General features: G+C 45.1%; 2 protein-coding genes across 2 annotated transcripts in view; one reads left to right on the top strand and one right to left on the bottom strand.

Annotated features, from left to right (window-relative positions):
- LOC310813298 (coagulation factor XIII A chain-like) overlaps window positions 1-5464 on the bottom strand; it is a gene marked incomplete at both ends in the record, with an annotated part of 12834 nt that extends 7370 nt beyond the window's left edge. The window contains one exon of the mRNA XM_083682185.1: window positions 5420-5464. Coding sequence (XP_083538311.1) covers window positions 5420-5464 — 45 coding nt within the window. The remainder of the gene's footprint in view (window positions 1-5419) is intronic.
- On the top strand, window positions 5033-7967 carry ly86 (lymphocyte antigen 86). Its single transcript, XM_083670289.1, has 5 exons — window positions 5033-5601; window positions 6320-6406; window positions 6785-6916; window positions 7093-7145; window positions 7262-7967. Exons 1-5 carry the CDS (start codon window positions 5463-5465, stop codon window positions 7355-7357), a joined length of 507 nt encoding a protein of 168 aa, XP_083526415.1. The 5' UTR covers window positions 5033-5462; the 3' UTR covers window positions 7358-7967.
- Window positions 7968-22500: the final 14533 nt, after the last annotated feature.

Genomic DNA, 22500 nt, shown 5'->3' with positions numbered 1-22500 from the left:
GAGTTTATGATATATCCCCACTTAACAGTTTCATTTTATTGAGAAAATGCAAATCTTTCAGAAACCATAAGACAGAAACACTGTATAGCTATGAACACCATACACCATACCATAGAACAGTAGATATTGATATCAGGATGGAGTACTTGAACATAGAAAATCAATATTGTGAATGTCAATATTGATGTTCCTCTCCAACCATTCATTTGTCATCTTCAGATTAACACATAATTTGTCTTTGGCTATATCTCAATACTCTACAATGTTCACATCCTTGTCTCCTTTCCTTCTTCCAGTACCACTGACAGGGGAAAGTACTGGATCACAATCAAGCATGTGATTGCTTCCACCTTCCTGCCAAATCAGTGGTGTGGAGGCAGGGAAAGGAGGTGGCCTTGGTCACAATGAACACAGAGTAGCAGTTCATTAACACTTCACCCAGTCATACATCTACATTTACATTTACATTTTTGCCATTTAGCAGATGCTTTTATCCAAAGCACCTTACAACAAGTACATTTGTCTAAAGCAAGTGAATCATCTACACATCAGTCATCATAAGAAAAAAAAATCCATGCTAGGACCAGGGGCCATTGGCAGTCACAATGCTAGAATCTTTTTTCTTCTCTCATCAATGACAACCAGATACTGTAGCACTGTAGGGTTGATACTAGATCATTAGAGATCTAGAGATTTACAAGCAAGTCACAGTGGTCCTCTGCGGCTCAGTTGGTAGAGCATGGCACTAACAACGCTTAGGTTGTGTGTTTGAGTCCCGCTGGGACCATATGTACTGAACTGTATGCACTCACTGCAACGTAAGTCGCTTTGGATAAAAGCGTCAGTTAAACGGCGTATATTATTATATTAGCAAATAGTCAAACTGAACTTCCTCTCCTTTGAAAGTCCACTCAAGATGAGTGACATGTTAGACAGACGAAAATAAGGAACGCAACAACATTATTAATTTATTAATCATGTATGGTTACCACAGCAACAAACTATCCAAATCCCTTCATAGAAGCGTCAGCTGAATGGCATATGTTGTATATTAAGTCTCTTTCACAGCGCCAAGTGGTCCAGAAACCGTTCCAACTCACCTTGGTAGATCAGATGCTCAGGTCGAGATGCAGTTGGAGTTCAGAGTGACGCCAACGGTGGTCGAGTGTAGGTCTTACCATGTATTTATATACACCATTTAGTTCCTCCTCTCTGGTACCCACCCCTGGGAGTGTCCACTGCCCAGTCTCACCCCTGCCCAGTTAGGAGAAGTTCCGAAACAAAATGCTGACATTACATTTTCAGCCGAGGTGACACTGACCTTAATGATAACTGCTTGGAAAACATAATTCGGGAATATCAATCAGTGGTTGTATTTGCAAATATCTTGTGAATAGATGTACCCTGCACCTGTAAACCACATAGGATATGAGTGCAATATCTAAGGGGTCAAGGTACTTTGAATTGGCATGAAATAGAAATAGAACATTTTGCTCATGGCATTTATTCTGTAAGGAAGTTAGTTGACTGCTATTAGCTGCAATGGTTATTCAGTACTTCCAAGAAAGGTACTGAAAACTCTATTACCAATTACTACAGGGACTAGACCACTTCATCATATCGTCATTGTTTTGATTGGTTGGATTCAGTTACTTACTGGACCCACTTTTAGACCCACTAGTATCCATAGTGACCCCTTCCTTCTTCCCCCACTTCACAGAGGGTCACGATGACAACACTGATACTGTGGAGCCTGTTGCAGTTCCTCATTGAAGTGTTACTGTGCTCCAGATTCAGCAGAAAGCCTCAAGACTGGGTCAGAGAGACCCATCTACAGTAGGTCACTGCTGACTAGACAGTGACTTTTGTCTGCCTGGTACAATGCAACCAATAGTTAGTAGTCTCACTCTGTATTCAAGAAGCTGAGACTGTAATACTAGACCAAGAGGGGTAATGACTTGAACAGCTCCAACAAGCCTTTAACGTGTGTGGTTCTGATATACAATTATTATGTCAAAACCAAACACACATTGTACAGTGACATTATTCAAAGTCAGAAGCTGGGGACCCAACAGGGTATGCAGGACAGCTTTTGTTCCAGCTCAGCCCTGACACAACTGCTTCAACTGTTTAACTCATTCATCAAGCCCTTGATCTATTGAATCAGGTATGTAGGGGGGTGGGGGGTGGACGGGGGGGGGGGGGGGGGGGGGGGTGGAGTAGTGGGCCGTGCCCCTCATTCTGGACTGCATCACTCAACACAAGCGCTACAGGCCACTGATCCACCGGCCCATCCACCGGTCCACCGGCCCATCCACTGATCCACCGGCCCATCCACCGGTCCTATGGCCCACAGATCGAGAATTCTCTGTGCTCCAGCTGGCCAGTACGCAACTGGCTGGAACCAAGGCCTGTGCAGCATGTGACCAGGATTGAGGAATACTGTGTGCTGATCAGTGTTCTTCTCATAATGTTTACCAGCTCACGACCACTAGAGGGCATGAGTGATACGGTTACTCAAAGATGTACCTGTGTGTGTTGTGCTGTCATGGCAACCCTTGAGTTGGAGAGAAGCAACCCCAGAAGTTGCCCTCTGTTGAATTGTTTAGTTATTTCCCTGTGTAAGAACACATTTTCCTCACTCCTCAACCCACCTCCTCCCCCACCTCCTCCCCCTCCTCCCTCCTCCCTGTCTGCGGATGACTTTGTCACCTACTTTGAAGAGAAGGTTGATGACATTAGCAGCTCTTTCTCTCTACTTCTCGCCAACACTGCTATCTCTCCTCCCAAACCCACTGCGCTACACTCAGTCTCCTTGTTTATCAGCTTTTTCCCCCCTCTCCCCCAATGATATTCTAAAACTGGTCACATCCAAGCGGGCAACTACCTGCCCCCTCGATCCTATCCCCTCACCCTTTCTCCAATCCATCTCCAAAGACCTCCTTCCGTTCCTTACCACCATAATCAATTCCTCTCTATCCACAGGATCTGTCCCAACTGCCTTTAAGACAGCCAGAGTCAAGCCTCTTCTCAATAAACCAACTCTTGACCTGTCTGCTGTCCATAACTACAGGCCTGTAGTTACACGGAGCCCCTCCACTCTGCTCAAGCTTCCTCCCTCTACTCTGTTCTCATTCTTCTGGACCTGTCTGCTGCATTCAACACAGTAAACCAACTGATCCTTCTCTCCACCCTCTCAGAACTGGGCATCTCTGGCCCTGCACACTCCTGGTTTGCATCCTACCTGGTCGCTCTTACAGGTGACGCCCTCACCATTGGGGTTCCCCAGGGCTCTGTCCTAGGGCCCTTACTGGCCCTTACTTCCCTCTATACCAAATCTCTTGGCTCTGTAATTTCCTCACATGGTTTCTCCTACAACTACTACACAGATGACACTCAACTCTTTCTCTCTTTCCCCCCTTCTGACTCACAGGTGGCAACACATGCGTGTCTTGCAGACATTTACGCTTGGATGTCAGCCCACCACCTCAAGCTCAACCTTAACAAGACCGAGCTGCTCTTCCTCCCGGGGAAAGCCTGCCCTCTCCAAGACTTCTCCATCCCAGTAGAGAACTCTACTGTGACCTCCTCCCAGACAGCCAAGAACCTTGGAGTGATCCTTGACAACCACTTATCCTGTGCGGCGAACATCACAGCGACAGAATAATGCATTCCTGAGCAGTTTTGTTCTTCTCCATTTGTTCAGTTTGCAATGACAACCTGATCCACACAGTATGTAATTGATTCCTATGCAAATCAGAGACCCTATAAAAACTTTATAAAAAATATTAATTCCAAAATTACATGAACTATTATCCTTGCATTAAGACGGACTCAATTCAACTTACTGAGTGATTTGTTAATGACATTTTTGCATTTTAGCTCATTTTAAGAGTGTCATAGCAAAGACTCTGAATACTTATGCACCTGAGGTATTTTTGTATTTCAATTTTAATAAATTTACAGAAATTCCTAAAAACCTGTTTTCTCTTTGTCGTTCTGTGTGTGGATTGATGGCGAATTCTTTTAATTTAATCAATTTTAAATTGAGTCTATAACACAACAAAATGTGGAAAAAGTGACGGGGTCTGAATACTTTCAGTACACCTCTTCTCAGTGACATCACAATACATATTGGAAGCACAAGCATCATTAGTGTGGATCTGCTTATTCACATGTTTCTGCTGCGTGTGTTGAGCTCTCACAACCTGTAGGGGGAGCTGATGAGGATCAAAACTATGAATGACTTGCTTTGTCAAAATGATGAATTATTTAAAAGATTTTTGTTTACCCGCTGGTGTTATAGTCATACCATGTACAAGACAAACAAACAATTAATCAAATAGAACAGAATATAACTTTACTGTTTACCTGAAGGTAAATTATAATACATTGCATTCGGAGCACCTTTCTCAGGACCCAAGGATGCTGTACAGGAAAAAACATATAAATAAATTGACAATCAAGAAGTAAAACAAAAATCTAAGTTGAAAAATATACTGTAGGCCTATATATTGAGCACATGTTCTCATCATCAGTTGTGATAAATGTATAACAGTTCTGAATTCCAGTATAGTATTGGCAATTGATGGGGAAGTAAAATATGTCCACAATTGAAGATGATGTGTGGCTGAAACAGGAAGTCTGGCCCACAGCCATGAGAAACACTTCCTGTTCCTCCACAGACTCTGTCAGTCAGTCAGTCAGTCAGAGTCAAAGCCTATATGCTCCAGGGAGAAGAAGACTGTAGAACTTCCTGTTCCTCCACAGACTCTATCAGTCAATCAGACAGTCAGTCAGTCAGTCAGTCAGTCAGTCAGTCAGTCAGCCAGTCAGTCAGTCAGTCAGTCAGTCAGTCAGTCAGCCAGCCAGCCAGCCAGTCAGTCAGTCAGCCAGTCAGTCAGTCAGTCAGTCAGTCAGTCAGCCAGTCAGTCAGTCAGTCAGTCAGTCAGTCAGCCAGCCAGCCAGTCAGTCAGTCAGCCAGTCAGTCAGTCAGTCAGTCAGTCAGTCAGCCAGTCAGTCAGTCAGTCAGTCAGCCAGTCAGTCAGCCAGCCAGTCAGCCAGTCAGTCAGTCAGCCAGTCAGTCAGTCAGCCAGTCAGCCAGCCAGTCAGCCAGTCAGTCAGTCAGCCAGTCAGTCAGTCAGCCAGTCAGTCAGTCAGTCAGTCAGAGTCAAAGCCTATAGCTCCAGGGAGAAGAAGACTGTAGGAACAGATCTAGTATGTTATCAGCTTAGTATGGTTGTATGCAGGCATTGCCCTCCCCAGATCAGAGATCAGTATCTGACGGTTACGCCATCCTTCTGCAGGAGCCTGTGAGGAAGAGAAGGAAGACAGCACACTGCTGTGCACGCTTCAAAACGTGTTAATTTAGGACAACGACTCCACCCTCAGGACTTCATCAGCCCTGTGAGAGTCTGACCCTGGTCCGGAGACCCAAAGAGGAGTACTGGACCTGTGGAACCATGTCTCAGCACCAGGCTCTGCTGGTGGTCCTGTCTGTCCTGGCTCACTCCTTTCCGACAGGACAAACCCAGGAGGTCCAATGGCCCGTCCACACGGTCTGCAAAACCCAAACGCAGCACGTCTTCTACCGCAGCTGTGGTGAGTTCATGTCTGTTGTCTGTTTCATCATTTTTGGTTGCACTTCGCATCAAGCCTCATACCTGTGTAGTGATGCTGTGATTACACAAAAATGTCATTTTGACGAAGCACAGAGTAGAGCTTCCTTTGCAGTGTACAGAGTCTATACATAGAGCTTTAACACTATAGAGGCTTAGCACCATAGAGGCTTAGCACCATACAGCTTTAGCACCATGGAGCTTTAACACTATAGAGGCTTAGCACCATAGAGGCTTAGCACCATACAGCTTTAGCACCATGGAGCTTTAGCACCATAGAGGCTTAGCACCATACAGCTTTAGCACCATGGAGCTTTAGCACCATAGAGCTTTAGCACCATGGAGCTTTAGCACCATAGAGCTTTAGCACCATAGAGCTTTAGCACTAAAGAGGCTTAGCACCATGGAGGCTTAGCACCACAGAGCTTTAGCACCATGGAGGCTTAGCACCACAGAGCTTTAGCACCACAGAGCTTTAGCACCATGGAGGCTTAGCACCACAGAGCTTTAGCACCATGGAGGCTTAGCACCACAGAGCTTTAGCACCTGCCTAAAGTCACTGGATGTGTGTATGTTCTCTGTTTTTAGTCATCACTCTGGCTCGGATCGCTATCATTATCCTTGATAAACAACCTTTTTTTCTCCTCAGGAAGCAGAGAGACTGGGTGAGGTTGCTCTAACGTTTCAGTTTGTGTCCCCAGACCCTTTACAGGACATTGGGTTTAGTTTTAACCCCTGTCCTCTCGTACCACCTGAGAAGGTTAACCTCCGATTGTCACTTCTGCTGCGTGAGTTCCTTCTTTCCCTTTGTAGAACTTCCCCTGAACAAACACAGGTGTGTTCATAGCCTTTAAGAAGCGGGGGAGTGCGAAAACACTAACAAAGCATAACACACACACACACACACACACACACACACACACGCACACACACACACACACACACATACACACTCTAAATGTAGAATTAGGATTAGGAATAGAACATAGAACAGGCAGCCCTCTCTTCTTAATTATTCCATTGTACATTCTGTGCTCTGTTTCTGTCTGTTAAGTTCAAATGTATAAAGTTCACCCCAGCTCTATTATGTGATGAGTTACTCCCTCTTACTCTCTCTCTCTCTCTCTCTCTCTCTCTCTCTCTCTCTCTCTCTCTCTCTCTTTCAGGGCAGTCCATTAAGGAGCTGTACCTGTCTGCTGATGTGTCTATCAATGGAGGCCCCATCTTATTTCACCATGACGAGCCCCTGTGTCTGTCAGACTTCCCCCGCTTCACCTTCTGCTCTCGCAAGAAAGGAGGTGTGTGTGTGTGTGTGTGTGTGTGTGTGTGTGTGTGTGTGTGTGTATGTGTGTGTGTGATTTATACACAATAAGCAGAACAACAGGATATATTGAAGAGCAAAGTGGTTTTGAATTCAATTCAAAAGCTTTACTAGATAAAACTCTTTTTTTGTCCATTTTTTGTTTATTTGCAGAGCTGATTGCCTATGAAAAACCGGTGAAGTTGAATCTTCATTTGCCCCCAGAGGTGAGCTTGTGTAGTGCTGTCTCTCTTCTCTGTCAAATGTTCACTCAAGCATTTCATTCCTTCCATTTTCTTATTTGAGGACTCAATGTTGGCTCTTCATTCTGTTCATTCTTCAGACTCGAATTGATGCCCATGCTGTCCTGATGAACCAAAACGGACACCACATTGCCTGTCTTAACATTACCTTAATAAACAGAGACACAAGCGTATAGAATATATCAATCCTGACCAGTGGCTGCCAGTTATTGTATGTGTGATATTCATCCTCTCTTGATCATGGGAGTTTAATTTCTGGTGTAGGTAACTGACATGACTTCTGTGAAAATATTTTATTAAAAAAAAAATCTTCAATGTATATGATATATTACATATTATGTATAAAAAGGACTAAATACTAGGTACAGTGAGACAATATTAAGTTTTACAACAGAACAACATCAACAATGAAAACTTTGCCCTGAAAGCAAAAATGACCCCTGTCCGAAAATCACACTCCGAGTTATGCAATCCTTTACAGATAAGTGCACAGCGGCAGTTCTCCATCTCAACCATTAGAGGACTCTGCACCGCCCCAATCTGAGCCAGAAAGTTGTACTGTGCTGCATGCCAAATTTGAAGTTCCTTGCTGATTCTTATTGTTTACATAACAATGTGTGAACCCATCAGTGTATCTTGTTGCAACCATGACACTGTTTGGTTATTCATCAGTGAAGGTGTTCTGCGGTCGGTATTGGACACTGGAGCCGTTTTAGCTGGATGTTGATACATTGCATGTGAAGTGATTTGGATAAGTTTGTTGCTGTGGTAACCATACATGATTAATAAATTAATAATGTTGTTGCGTTCCTTATTTTCGTCTGTCTAACATGTCACTCATTTTGAGTGGACTTTCAAAGGAGAGGAAGTTCAGTTTGACTATTTGCTAATATAATAATATACGCCGTTTAGCTGTCGCTTTCATCCAAAGCGACTTACGTTGCAGTGAGTGCGTACAGTTCAGTATATATGGTCCCAGCAGGAATCAAACCCACGACCTAAGCGTTGATAGTGCCATGCACTACCAACTGAGCCACAGAGGACCACCATTTGCTAGAACCATATACAGTATCAGGAGGATGGAAAGTCTATACTAAGCATGAGGTAGATTTCTATTGGGCCACTGAAAGAACTCCTGTGCCACAGAGCCCAGACAGGGTTTCTCAACCCCAGTCCTGGAGACTCACAGCCACAGGAATGTGTATTTGACTTACAACCTGGCAGCAACGCACCTGATTCAACCAATCAAGTTTGGATCAGGTGTGTTAGTGCTGGGCTAGAAAAAAAAACCTGTTGCGTTTCATTTTGAAATGGTTACGTTGTCGATTGCGTTGGCTGATGTGTCGCGTCGAGAGGGCCCCCTGGTGTTACAGGCTCCTAGCTTTGCTCTTGTGTTTGTCAGAGAGGTGGCAACGAGCAGCCATCCTCAACAACAGGTGTGGAGTCATGACAACCATCGCCACGGCCCTGCGTTCGGCTGGACAGAGTCGCTCTTGCCTCAGTCTCCTGCCATTTTAGAAACACACAGTCTGACGTCACACTGACTGAGCCGTCTAGTTGTTGACTTGCTAGGTTCTCGCTCGATTTCTACCCCGCTTCTCACTCAAACACACACACACACACACACACACACACACACACACACACTCAAACACACACACACACACACACACACACACACTCAAACACACACACACACACACACACACACACCCACACACACACACACACACACACACACACACACACACACACACACACACACACACACACACACACACTCAAACACACACACACACACACACACACTCAAACACACACACACACACACACACCAACAACCTTACACACCAGCAGTACTTGGACCAGCAAGTCAATGATTAACTTCTTGAGGCAGGGACACTTGCACAATATCACTATCACTTTTCACATGGCCTATGTGAGGCACGGAGACAGACTCCTAAAATGTGTTTACAATTACATGATGTTTGTGGATCTGATTATTGCTGTGACAAATCCCAAAGTAGTTTCATCACCGGCTTTATGATGGCCTGTGGACACACACAGCCCTACAGCAGGGCAGCCAGGCAGTGAGGCAGGCAGGCAGGCACCGCAGGTCAGTTCTAAATGCACTCCAGCACTCCAAAATATTTGGATCCCTTGACAGGGTTGTAGGAGGCTTCATGTTACTGCCTACAAACTATCTCTCTCTCTCGAACTCTCTCTCTCTCCCCCCTTCTCTCTCTCTCTCTCTCTCTCAGTCTCTACAGTCAGTTGATCATTACAGCAACATCTTTCCTATTATCTCAAACATCTTCTAGCATTGTGACTGCCTATGGCCCCTGGTACGAGCATTGATTACTTTATCTTATGATGACTGGTGGATAGATGATTCACTTACTTAAACAAATGTATTTGTTGTAAGTCGCTTTGGATAGAGGCGTCTGCTAAATGCCATAAATGTAAATGTAAAAATGTACAGCACACTTATCACAGGCCTTATGCAACATCTCCCCTGTCACCATTTCTCCTCCCACAGTAGTATCAGCACTATCTCTGCTTGGCCTAGGCCATCGGATCGTCACTTCAGCTTGGTCAGCAGGTGTTAATCACCTACATTTACATAACATTACATTTAAGTCATTTAGCAGACACTTTTATCCAAAGCGACTTACAATAGGTACGTCAGGTGACTTTGTCAGGGTGTGGTGACTTGGGGATCCGGTCAGGGGAGGTCAGGTAAAAAAACAAGTCATAGCCATAACCAGTGTATAGCCAACAGTAAACCTTCACAGTCCATAATAAAAGAGCCATAACTGTTCAAATTGAGAGAGTGGGGGCGAGCAAAGCTCGATCAAACTGAACTGCTGTCTGTCTAACAGGAGGTAGAGGGCTAATTTAGGCCTAATAACACATTTACATTTATTTACATTTATGGCATTTAGCAGACGCCTTTATCCAAAGCGACTTACAACAATACATTTGTTTAAGTAAGTGAATCATCTATCCAACAGTCATCATAAGACAAAGTAATCAATGCTCACACCGGGGGCCATTGGCAGTCGTAATGCCAGTAGGCTAATTTATTTTTTTATTTATATTTTATTAGCAGGAGAGAACTTGTACAGGGGGGTAGCAGGGGAGAAGAGGTCTCTGGGTTAGGGTTAGTATAGGGGGGGTAGTGAGGGTGAAGCGGTCTTTAGGAGGGACTGTTAAGATGTAGCTTGAAGAGATGGGTTTTCAATCTACGGCGGAAGATTGGAAGTGACTCTGCAGAGGGGCAACTAAATACAAATACATTACATTCAAAACGCATTTTTGCTTTGTTCTACTATGCGATGACTGATTTGATGGGACTGGATTATTACGTAGTGGAGTCCTTCCTCATGTATGTTACATATTGTTACATCAGTGATTATTCCCAGGATGAGAGGAAAGACAGAATGTTGGAGCGCATTTAGAACTGATAGATGATTCACTTACTTAAACAAATTGTTGTAACTAGCTTTGGATAAAGGCGTCTGCTAAATGCCATTAATGTAAATGTAAATGTAAATGGAAGGAAAGGTGCATTTCTGCAGACATTCCTAAACTTGTGACTATGGTATGTGTCCATTGTAATTATTTTCTTCATCCTAGATGTGCCATACATTTCGGGACAAGAGTGTGACACTGTATTTTAAAGTGTAATTTATTTTGGAATAAAGAAAAAGAAGAAAACGTTGTAGTAGAGACATGCTACTTCACTAGTTCTGATTACAAAAGTTACTGTAGTGCAGTTTGTTTCTTTTCAAGGTGCTATGGAATGTTGCAGCCAAGGATCAGATGCCAGAATCGTTCAAATGGACTGTATATAAAACGAACAACGTAGAATTGCAGTAGGACATATTCTATTAGGTTACATAATATTGAGCCTTTGCAGTCTACAGGCTGAAAAACACCTAACCTAAGTTATTAAGAAAAAGCATTTACAAGTTCTCTTCGTGAGCCCTCTCTCTCTGCAGTACAGGGAAGGCAGGCTGCAAGGCAAACAACTGTTACCTACAAATCATCCGTCACCATTGGAAACCGGTTTTTCACCACTCCCTCCCCCCTGTCCTTATCTTTGCATTGACTTCCCAGCACATGCTGGAGCTCGGCTCCATCTTCCACAACTCGGTTTAACTCTTACGCCCCATCACCAATTTAACTGATCTTACAGTTTGGTTTCGTACATGTGAGAAATAGTACAGTCAAATTGAAGTTTTAAATAAATATAATAGACAAGGAGGAGAAAAAAAACAAGCTGACAGTCATCAGCCAATTGAGTGAGAGCGGCAGCACGTGCTTGTCATCCCCCACACGACCAACAGGTGTTAATCTCATGTGACTGACTGACCAACACTCGGGCTACAGTAGAATTACATTTCATCCAGTGTCAGATAGTAGGTTACATCAAGTTTAGGGGCTCGATTGTTGCCAACTTCCTTCGACTCTTCTGCCCATGCGTGGTTCACGCAAACTTGCGAACTACTCTCAAACTAGTTTTACCCAAATTAGGCAGATTAAGATGCTGTTGCCTCCTCCTCTCGCGCACGATGGATGAATCCACCCTTTTGTTGCTGTTGGAGTGGCGATGGGTTGTTCCTTAGCAACGGGGTTGAAGCTTTGGTTACGTTCAATAAATAACATCACACTCAATTTTTTTTGGGTCGTTTTCTGACTACAGGAAACGCCAACTTGCAACTTTTACGCGCGCGCGCACGAACTCCCCCTTGGAAGAATACAGAACTGGTTCTCACTTGAAATCCAAAGCCTATTAAAAGTTGTATGTGGATTATCATAAACTCTCATGCAGCTTTGTAGTTTTTACTTTTTTTATTCCAATAGGCTATGTTTGTGGGAAGCACCAGTTTGTAACGTCCTATATTATTATTATTATTATTATTATTATTATTATTATTATAAATAATAACAATAATAATAATAATAGTATTAAGTTTATTTTAACAGGGACAATGTACAACAAAACCTAAGTCTCAATACACTTGAGAAAATATGCGTTGTACCAGATTTAGCCAACAGCTAATTCGGTCTGCAGTCCCCGGGCAGGTGAACAAATAACAAGAAAAACATTATATACGAACAGACATTTAAAAAATAAAATGAAATAATTGATCATAAAAAAAGGAGGTCAGGCCATAGCCTACAGATAGGTTTCCATACAGAAGTCAAGACGTTGCACATAATAAGGTTATATCATTTGAAGTTTATAGCTACATATTATGGGCCCTATCCTTTGGCTTCTAGATGATGTTACATGCATAAACACTTGAAGACGGCGATACTTCCCTGGAGTAGGCTACACTATGTAATAGCCTATACAAGTATCTTACCCAAATCACCGCAAGCGCAGTGTGAGTTCATTGTTTTTCAATAGTTTGATTTGAATTTGTAAACAATTGATTGGATCAGTGATGTCATCACTTTTCCTCGCAAGTTCATGAGATTGGCACTGTGAGTAGCCTAGAGCATTGCGTGTGTGTGAGTGTGTGTGTGTGTGTGTGTGTGTGTGTGTGAGAGAGAGAGAGAGAGAGAGAGAGAGAGAGAGAGAGAAAGCAGAAAATCGCACCTCCAAGATGCTCCTTGTCTTCCTGTAATCTTTATTGCTTTCTTGTAGTAGTAGGCAAGGCCTATAATATTTAGCAAAATGATCTATACTCTAATTCTACCGAATAACATTTGCACAACTTACTAAAGTTGCGTTTCTTAGGTTGTTTTAGTTAAAAAACACAAACAAAAAATAGACTATAGACATTTATAATAGGATAGCAAAAGGTATTTAAACTGAGGCAGATATGGTAGCCTAAACGCACCCTCCTCCATCGCGATGAGGCCCAGTCGGTTAGGTTTTCGCATGCTCCTGCAGTTGAACGCAGAGGGGAGGGGATGTTTATCGGCCAGTGGTTGATGAGTAGAGGCGCGGGGAGGGGTCTGTATCTAGAGATGTGGGCTTTTAGGAATGTGGGAGTATGCCAGCACCAGTTGAAAACTAAATTTAACAATTGAAACTAGCTAAATATAGTTTGGCCATGCACCCCAAGTGCCCTGTATCTTGTAAAACATGATTTAAACATCACACGGCTTGAGCCCTGCTTGTTTTTAAATAAATAGGTAGCATGTAGGCTATTTTACATCGCATCGGTCCATTGCTCAAAGTTGCTCCAAGCAAAGATGTTGATCAACAAAGTTCTAGAACTTTGTAAGGGTTGAATGTTGCGTGTGCACTTCCTTTCTCAAAAAATGTTCAGAGGGTACCACGGCGCCCGCCCCGATAAAACTTTTATTTTTTTGCTCTTTAGAGACCCCTCCTGTAGGGATGCTTACTGGCTGAAGTCTAGTGGCAGCAGCCTCACTACCACGTCCCCTTGGAGACTAGCTGGAGCAACACGTGATGCGTCTTACTTATCAGGTTTAGGGGAGAGAGGAGAGAACAGCGCTTTGGGGACGGTCAGAGAGGAAAGCGAAATAAGAGTTATTCTCTCGTTTCTCAACTCTTTCTTCTGTTTTCCTCTTCAGGAATTCGGAGGAAAGAGGGGGGTAACAAAGTTGTCGAACTTTGCACATCCTCAGAAACGCCATTTTGATTCCTCTCCGGAACAACTTTGCAGCTTCTTTTTTTTCATAGCCCATCATCACCATTCACCATCATCAGTATGTCTCGGCGCAAGCAGCCCAACCCCAACAAAGTCAAACGTAAGTAGCGAGCTTCTCAGATTACTCTCTGCAAGTCTTCCTTATTTGCCTGGTTATGTCGACATCTAATGTGAATTGACTGTTTTAGCAAGTTTAAGATTGTTGTGACACAGTTATCAAAGTTCAAAAAGAGATGTGAACAGGGTAGTTTTCGCAACTCCCATCTGCTTCCTAGTTTCGCCGAGGACCGACCGATGCTCATCCATGATTAAAGCGTCTGAGTGAGCGATGGAATTTGACGGAGTCTCTTCCTCATACACGATTATTTTAAACTGAAGAAGAATTATGACTCGTGTCCATTTAAAACTATTTACAGTTGCTCGGTTGCTACCTTCCCCCCGATGTAAAGTTTTTTTTAATGATGGGGGCTCTCCTGGTGGAGGTTCAAAGTCTATTAGCTTGCTAGCCGCCTGTTGCGCTGAGCATCCATATCTTCAGTGCACTTTGATCGAAGCCTAGCTGCAGCTTAGTGGCCATGTGTCGGTATAGCTATAGCTACATTTTGACCTTGCCGAGACGTTTTCGAAACTTCTTTTGTTTTTCAATAGTTAACGATAGCATTTTACATTTTAAATCGATGTATTTGTTGTTTCTGTGTTTCAACTACTTAGAAAATAAACCAAATCGTTTTCCATCTCCTTTTAGCCATCATGACGATGTTGCATCTCTCTTATAGTTTTCAACATTACCTGTGAGAATGTGTCAAATGATTTAGGCCTATTTCAGTTTTGATATTCTAAAAATGGAACACTCCCGATGCAAAGTTTGTTTTACATCATATTTTAGAATCTTCATCAGCGTGATGTTAAACGCGCTCTGTTTGATCATGTAAAGTCTATTCCAGTAGTTGACTCTTAATAAATCGATAGTTTTCTTTTTAGAACATTCAGACACTCAAAAGTTTCTCGAAGTGGAGTGATGAATTGATGCGCTTTTTGTCTCTTGGGGACTGCAACGTAGCTGGAGCTGGTTAGATAATGGTTGCTAGGCATTTTTTCCCCTTTTTTTCTTCGTCCTAGCTCTCGTCGACTGCTTATGCGCTCACTCTTGTGTGTGTTTGTGTCTGAACTTTTTCCGCAATGTTTACAAATATTGTCTGACGATGGCTAGAGAACCTGTTGATCAGAAATGTCGACTTTTAACGCTGGTTGAAAATAGTACAAACATTTTATTTTTTTTCTGGGGAAGAGAGATCGTGGGGCCGTGTTTCTCTCTCTCTCTCTCCTCTCGCCTCTCCAGCCACTTGGAAGGAGACAGGGAGGAGAGTGCAGATCCGGATGAGCAGTTCGCATTCCATTACGAAATTCTACACTGTAGCCGAGCAGGCCTACGGCGACAGCGCGATCAAACGCACACATTTCGCTGAAGGGGGAAACTCACCATTCAACTCCATACACCCTCCTTCAAAGTGTGCTGTGTACTTGAGAAGCGTATTATGCTCACACGTGTCAATAATTGATTTGATCTATTCCGCAACATCTTTATTTGACTGGAGTAAGCCTATACATATTGCCTTTTTTTTGGTTTGATGATGGCGATGATGATGGTGAACAACATGTTCTCGTGCAGGCCCTGCAGACACAGTCAAGTGAGGGCATGTAGGCCTAGATGCGAGGGAGGGAAGAGAGGGGATGCTTCATGCTTTTGTTATCTTGTACAGTGGAGACATTTTTGTCTCTCACATGAAGTAACCTTTTTTTCCCCCCAGAAGTTGTAGAAATTATATTGAATGAGGAATTTTATCTTACTGTTAACTGTAGCTCATCAGCTTGCTACCCAATTCTCTGGTCTTGGGAGAGATTTTTTTTTTTTTTTTTTTGGATTGTTGACTAGCTGATGGTGGAGGTGAAATCACTTACTAACAGAGGATGTCTGTTACTGTGTTCTAGCTCTCTGTGTTAATTATCCATTGCCACTGCATCGTAGGCAGGCCTATGGTCGGCTGTGGTTTGTGTTGACAAAATAGACTAGGCCTCACTTTTGACCTCGGATAAAGTCAGAGTGATGATGAAGTAATTAGGGCGTTTTCTACCCTTTTTATTAATTTCCTACAATGGGATGCTATCAGTTATGGAGGAGAAAAGTATAAAGCGTGAAAATCAGAAAATCTAGTTTGATTTTGTGTAGGCCTTCATTGTCTTTGCTGTAGTCAAATGTATCCAATATTTGTTATGCCTCAGGCATAAACGGTGCTAATTATAACAATGCCATTATTATTTTTTGCTGCTGTAAATAATTCAAACAGTGCTCATGGGACTGACTTAACCTTCAACGAGCATTCAGTTGATAATGGCCAGATGTGAAACTGGGCATTTGGTAGCACCACTAAATCAATAGCACAACCTACAAATTTCCAGTTTCATCCTTGTAAAATCAGGGTAGCTTAATCTCCCAGGCCCACAAGTGTCTCCTATGAATATAAAGGGATATTTTCATTTAAACAATCTCCCTGTCTGCTGAATAGAGATGCTCGGAGATCCCTCCCTCGAGGGAGAGATGGGGCCTAATTAAGAACCCTCATCCCCCCCGCCCCCCAGTCCCTTGTGTTCACATTAGCTCTCCATTTAGCCCTAATAAGCCTACCCCCCCCCCCCACACAGACACCTACTTAAACACAGTTTCCCCGTATGGCCACCCCTACAGTCAAGTAACTCCAACAATGCAGGTCATTCCTCCAGTCGGCACTAGCCCCTCCCCCTTTTCATCTCATTATTTCTCCCCTTTCATTTTGAATTGTAAACTGTTGTTTGTTGTCGGCAAATCAACGGATAAGTCGATGGATGGATAGACTGGCGCTAAACGATCCAGAGAAAAGAGTGTTTTGAGGGGAAGCGCCAAAATAGTAAAAGAAGCGATAGGCCTAAAAAAACCTTAAGAATGTAGAGGGCTGGTTTCCCGGACACAGATTAGACCTAGCCCTAGACTAAAAAGCATCCTCAACGGAGATTAACCATTGAATGTGTGATTTAGTCCAGGACTAGGTTTATTCTGTGTCTGGGAAACCGCCCCAGAGTGTGCAGAAATGTAGCTCTAGCCGCAGCCTAGCTTGCCAGGTCTATAAAAGCATTAGCCTCCTTTCGGATCCTGTGTGGCTGCCTGATGGCGAGGCCAGGGTCCTGCTGCCTTACCCAGGGGTACAGATGGGCTGGTCCTTTGGCTCTCAGGCTATTTTTAACCTGCCTTTTTTAGATAAGATTAGGTTCCATCCCCCGGCTGGTCGCGGGTGGTGGGGTGAAGAAGGGAGACAAGGACTCCTCTCTAACCATAGGTGCAGCCCTATAGGGAGGGAAGGGGAACCTGAGGAAGGGAGAGGGGGGGGGGGGGGTGGCACCCGAAATTGAATACAAAGTTAAACATGGGTTACTGCACCTGGACCTTTGTGTGCCATCTCTGAATTGTAGTCCAATTCTGCTTGCTCAGCTATTTTTTCCTCTGAAAGTAATGCTAATCTCAAAATGAACATTGACACATTCTTGCTAAGTGATGCCACTAGAAATGTTTCATGGTTATCCACATCTTTCATTTTCGGGGGGGGGGGGGGGAGAAAGTCGCTTAGGCCAAAAGGCCTAGTTGCTTTCCAAATTTCCTCATGCGTTAGCAATGGCCGGGCCTACAATAGGCAGAAAAGATGCCCATATTGCCACATGTTGAACCCCAAATATGTTTTTTAACCCCACATGACTGATATATTGATGGCAGGTGGTAAAGGTGAGGGTCTGTCCAGGTGTGTCTGGGTGTTCTGACAGGGCTGCAGTAACAGACAGACAAGGTGAGGGTCTGTCCAGGTGTGTCTGGGTGTTCTGACAGGGCTGCAGTAACAGACAGACAAGGTGAGGGTCTGTCCAGGTGTGTCTGGGTGTTCTGACAGGGCTGCAGTAACAGACAGACAAGGTGAGGGTCTGTCCAGGTTTGTCTGGGTGTTCTGACAGGGCTGCAGTAACAGACAGACAAGGTGAGGGTCTGTCCAGGTGTGTCTGGGTGTTCTGACAGGGCTGCAGTAACAGACAGACAAGGTGAGGGTCTGTCCAGGTTTGTCTGGGTGTTCTGACAGGGCTGCAGTAACAGACAGTCAAGCGATGAGTGAAATTTGAGAAGAGGATTGAACAGAGCTAAGTAGGACAGTGTTGGTGATTCCATTGTGTGTGTGTGTGTGTGTGTGTGTGTGTGTGTGTGCATAGACCGCCTTTTAAAGGGAGGGTTTCATTGGATGGGCTTCTTTTACAGGTGTGCAAATGTAAGCTGCAACTAGGCCACACACACACACACACAGACACACACACTCTCACACACTGAATGACATTACAGCATGTCCCTAGCTGTGGTCTCCAGGTCTGACCTAGTGTAAATATGGCGGTGGAGACACAGGGATATTTATAGTTCCAGTCACCCATTTCTGGTAGGAGAAGATCCCGAATCTAGACCAACGCCACTGTCTTTTCCCAGGAGGCTCTGCGTTGTTTCGCTAACTAACATGCTAACAGTAATGCTCATAGGGTTTGTCCCTCAGGACCGTATTGCATGGGAATCGGTATGGCCCACGTACAGCGGCTATCTGCTCGAACATCCATCCATAGCATGATGCGTTTTATATTTTTATGATGCTGCCTATTGCACAAAATGAATCAGCCCGTTGCCTGACTATTGATATTGGCTAAGTCCTCCACCGCGCAGGGCGGGTGTGTCAAGTGTCTGACTGATAAGCTCTTCTGAGGCGGCGCTGCACAGGGGTGATGGCGGTTGGCTCTCTGAGGCCTACGTGTCCTTTATCCCACTGCTGCACAGCTCGGAGCTGTCACTACACACACACACACACACACACACAGACACACACACACACACACACACACACACACACACACACACAGCTACAGCCACCACAACCACCACCACCTTCAGCCCTCCAGCAGGCTGCAAATAAAGCAGGTATTTACTGCAGGTCCAAAGTCTAGCGCTACGGCCCTGTCAGTGATGTGAAAGAATTCCACGAGGGGAGGGGGAGGTTGGGGAGGTTGGGGAGGAGGGGGTGGTGGGGGGAGGTGGGAAAGAATAAAGGGGAGAACAGCATAGAAAATGGAGCCTGCAGCGGTTGTAGCAGCAGCAGCAGCAGCAGCACCTGGGGTGAGGAGGAGGAGGAGGAGAGGATCATGGGGGATACAGGAAGTGAAACTGCCTCCTCTCAGAGGAGGGGGGAAGAGATTGAGGAAGTGGAGGAACAATGGCTCTGCTCTGCTCTGCTCTCTCTCTCTCTCTCTCTGTCTCTCTCTCTCTCTCTCTCTCTGCTCTCTCTCTCTCTCTCTCTCTCTCTCTCTCTCTGCTCTCTCTCTCTCTCTCTCTCTCTCTCTCTGCTCTCTCTCTCTCTCTCCAGTCGACGCTGCGCTGTTGTCCCCCTCCTAAGTCAAGTCCAGTCAGGTTTTTGTTGTGTACTTGAGAGATACAAAGTTTAAACCCTTTTTTGCCGTTGACAATACTCAGTTTAGTCTGTTTGCTCCGTTCTAGAGGGGGCTAGGGGATGTTTGAGAAGTAGTTGCATTGTTCTCTTTTCACTCACAAAACACCCGTACCACCATAATACTAGAATGGAGTCGCCCCCCCCCCCCCCCCCCCCCCCCCCAGTAGTTAGTGGTATACTTTGCCCCTCCCTGTGCAGCCATCTCTAAACTCTGCTACTCTGCCGGCTGTCTCGGGGAGAGGAAAGGGTTAACTCAGTGTGGAGAGAGTGATGGAGACGAAAAAGGGAGGCTGCACGAAGAGTGCGCAGTAAGACCGTCTCCCGCTCTAGCGCTCCCTCCCTCTCTCTCTCTCTCCCTCTCTCTCTGTCTCTCTCCCTCCCTCTCTCTCTCTCTCTCTCTCTTGTTTCTGCCTCCTCTGTCTTCTCTGTAGGCTACCTCTCTCTCTCTCTCTCTCCCTCTCCTCCCGCCCGCCTGCCCTCCCTCCCTGTCTTTCTTGCTGACTAAACAGTTTTGTCAGCTGGCAGTTGCTCGCAGGCTGAGGATTTGTGATAGCTTCTGGAGGTTAGAGGGGGAGGGGGGAGGGGTGGTACTCACAGGCAGCACTTGTTGCTCACTGGAGCTAGGCAGGGGAGGGAGGGAGGGAGGGAGGGAGGAACAGAGTGAGAGAAAGAGGGAGGCTGCTGGAGAGGGGAAAAAAAAAAAGTGCATACGGCAACAGCATCGTCCAACCAGTTTTGTGTGTGTGTGTGTGTGTGTACCAGAGAGAGGGGCAGAAAGAGAGAAAAATATGCAAATGTATCACACTTCTGCTGTCGGAATCAACACACAGATTGAAATAACAATGAAAGTATTTTTTTGAAGTTGTGGATTTGAGTCCCCCTGTCAATGTGTTTTCCTAAGTAAACTCTGTGTGTGTGTGTAGAGATCTGTAACCTAATGGCGAGAATTATTATAGTCTATTCTTTCAACACCAAAGATATCACTTCTAGAAAAGCTTGTTTTAACAGCACGTGTGTGTGTGTGTGTGTGTTGTGTCTCCCCCATTGGCACCGCCTGTTCTTTTCCCTCCTTGGGTTTTCCATATCTGCCAATTTTTTGAGGACAGACAGACAGGGATGGGGTGGGGTGGTGGTGGTGGTGGTGGTGGTGAACAAGTAGCGAGCGTAAACAACAACGCTGATCTGGAGTTGCTAACGGAGAGGGAGAGCTGCTACCTGCGTTAGCCTGCCTCAGCCTCAGCCTCAGCCTCAGCCTCAGACGCCTCGCCTCGCTGTCGGACGGCGGGGGCGACATTAAACGGTGGAAGGATGAGCCGCTCCTAATGACATCACTGCCCGCCCAAGCGGGCTGGCCGATACTAACGCTAATGCTAATAACGTCACCTGAGGTGTTTGCCTACACGTAGCCTACTGTCCCGCTGCCCATTTATATATACGCCATTTATCCAAAGCGACTTACATTGCGGTGGGGTGCGTACATTTGTCAGTGTATATATGGTCCCAGCGGGAAGCAAACCCCCAACCTAAGCGTTGTTAGCGCCACGCTGTACTAACTGAGCCACAGAGGACCAGCATTTTTCCAGCCTTTTTAACCCCACACATCAAGTTAGTATGGTTGTGCCCTGCAATGCAATGTATATTTGACACACTCCTCCTGTGTCCTCCATTGTACATTTTGTTTGTGTGTTGTTTGTGCCAAAGGCTCTGAGGGCAACAGGCAGGTTTTGAATAGAAGGGTGCTCCTACAATCCCGTTTCCTTTTGCATCTGAATTGTTCAACCCGACCGGCTCAGTTAATCCCTATTAATCCCTATGATAGCCCTGTGTAATACTGTCTCAAAAGGCCATCCTCGGAAGGAACGCACAGCCTCACTCACTCACAACTTCTGCCTCCCATTCCCACAGTTTATGGTGTGGTCACCACCTAACTGACACACACACACACACACACACACACACAGACACACTCACTCTCTCTCTCTCTCTCTCTCTCTCTGTCTGTCCTTCCTCCCCCTCCATCAGTTGAAAAGGTACTATTGTTTGTTCTGCAAACACAGGGGCACACCTCGTTTCCATGGTGACCATAACACATTGCATGCCCCCAGACTTTGTTGCTCCTCCTTGGCCATGAAAAGAAGTTAGCCACACACACAACTCCCCCTGCCCCCCCCCTCACACACACCTGAGAGCATCCCCTATGCACAGCTGCGTGACTGGTGGGGGGAGGGGAGAGTAAGGGGATTAAGACCTGGGTGAGGTCCTGGTAGGGGAGGGAGGAGACACAGGGAGAGATGGAGTGGGGGATGGGGATTGGTGGGTCGTAGGATGAGGGGAGAGGTTTTGACGACTTCTCCTTTTTCTCTCTCTCTCTCTCTCTCATTCTGGTTCTCCGTGTCTGCATGACTATGGAGAATAAACTGCCGGGATGTGCGGCTTTTTCTTCCTCTCTAAGATGATTCAGCATTTTAAAAGTTGTTTGTGACGAGATGGAAGATAGAACGGCAATGTGGTGTATCTCATTTATAGGGAACTAGGAAAACTAAAGTTGTTTTTTTCACACCATCCAAACTGAATACTTACGATTGACTTAGCCAATAATAAATAGTCTCGTGAAGCAGAAGAAAGAGTCATAAAAAAAAAAAAGGAAAAAAAAAAAAAAAAAGTACAGGTTAAGCAAGTCATTCTCCGCTGTACCTTTTTGGTTCCTATTGGTCTCCTCTCCTCCCATTCTGAGACATGCCATTGGCTAACAGCTCTGTGTGAGTCTCTGTGTGTTCCCGCTGACTTAGAGCGCGGTAAATGACGGTAATCTAGGCCCGTATGACGCGACGCACGCACCCAGCGCTGCGCCGGCCGGGCCTCTCCACAGCCCCACCCTTCTCAGGATGACACATTTTATGACACAATCCCCACAATCCCCTGTCTGTGTGCTCAATCCAGCGGCTGAAGGTACGAAACGTTCTGTCACAACAACATTCACCTCCTGAGGTATTCTAACACGTCGGCCCACGGCACGGGCTCTCCTCTGTTTAGACACAAACCTGATGAAGATATCGGACAGGGATAAGATCTGCTGTTTCCAAAATAATGTCTGTGATGTCCTGAACTAAGATGGAGGAGGAGGAGGAGGAGAGG

The sequence above is a fragment of the Argentina silus genome (assembly GCF_951799395.1).
Source record: "Argentina silus genome assembly, chromosome: 1".
Lineage (NCBI taxonomy): Eukaryota > Metazoa > Chordata > Actinopteri > Argentiniformes > Argentinidae > Argentina > Argentina silus.
Note: the sequence above shows the minus strand (reverse complement) of the source record. Positions and strands in the feature narration are given on the sequence as shown.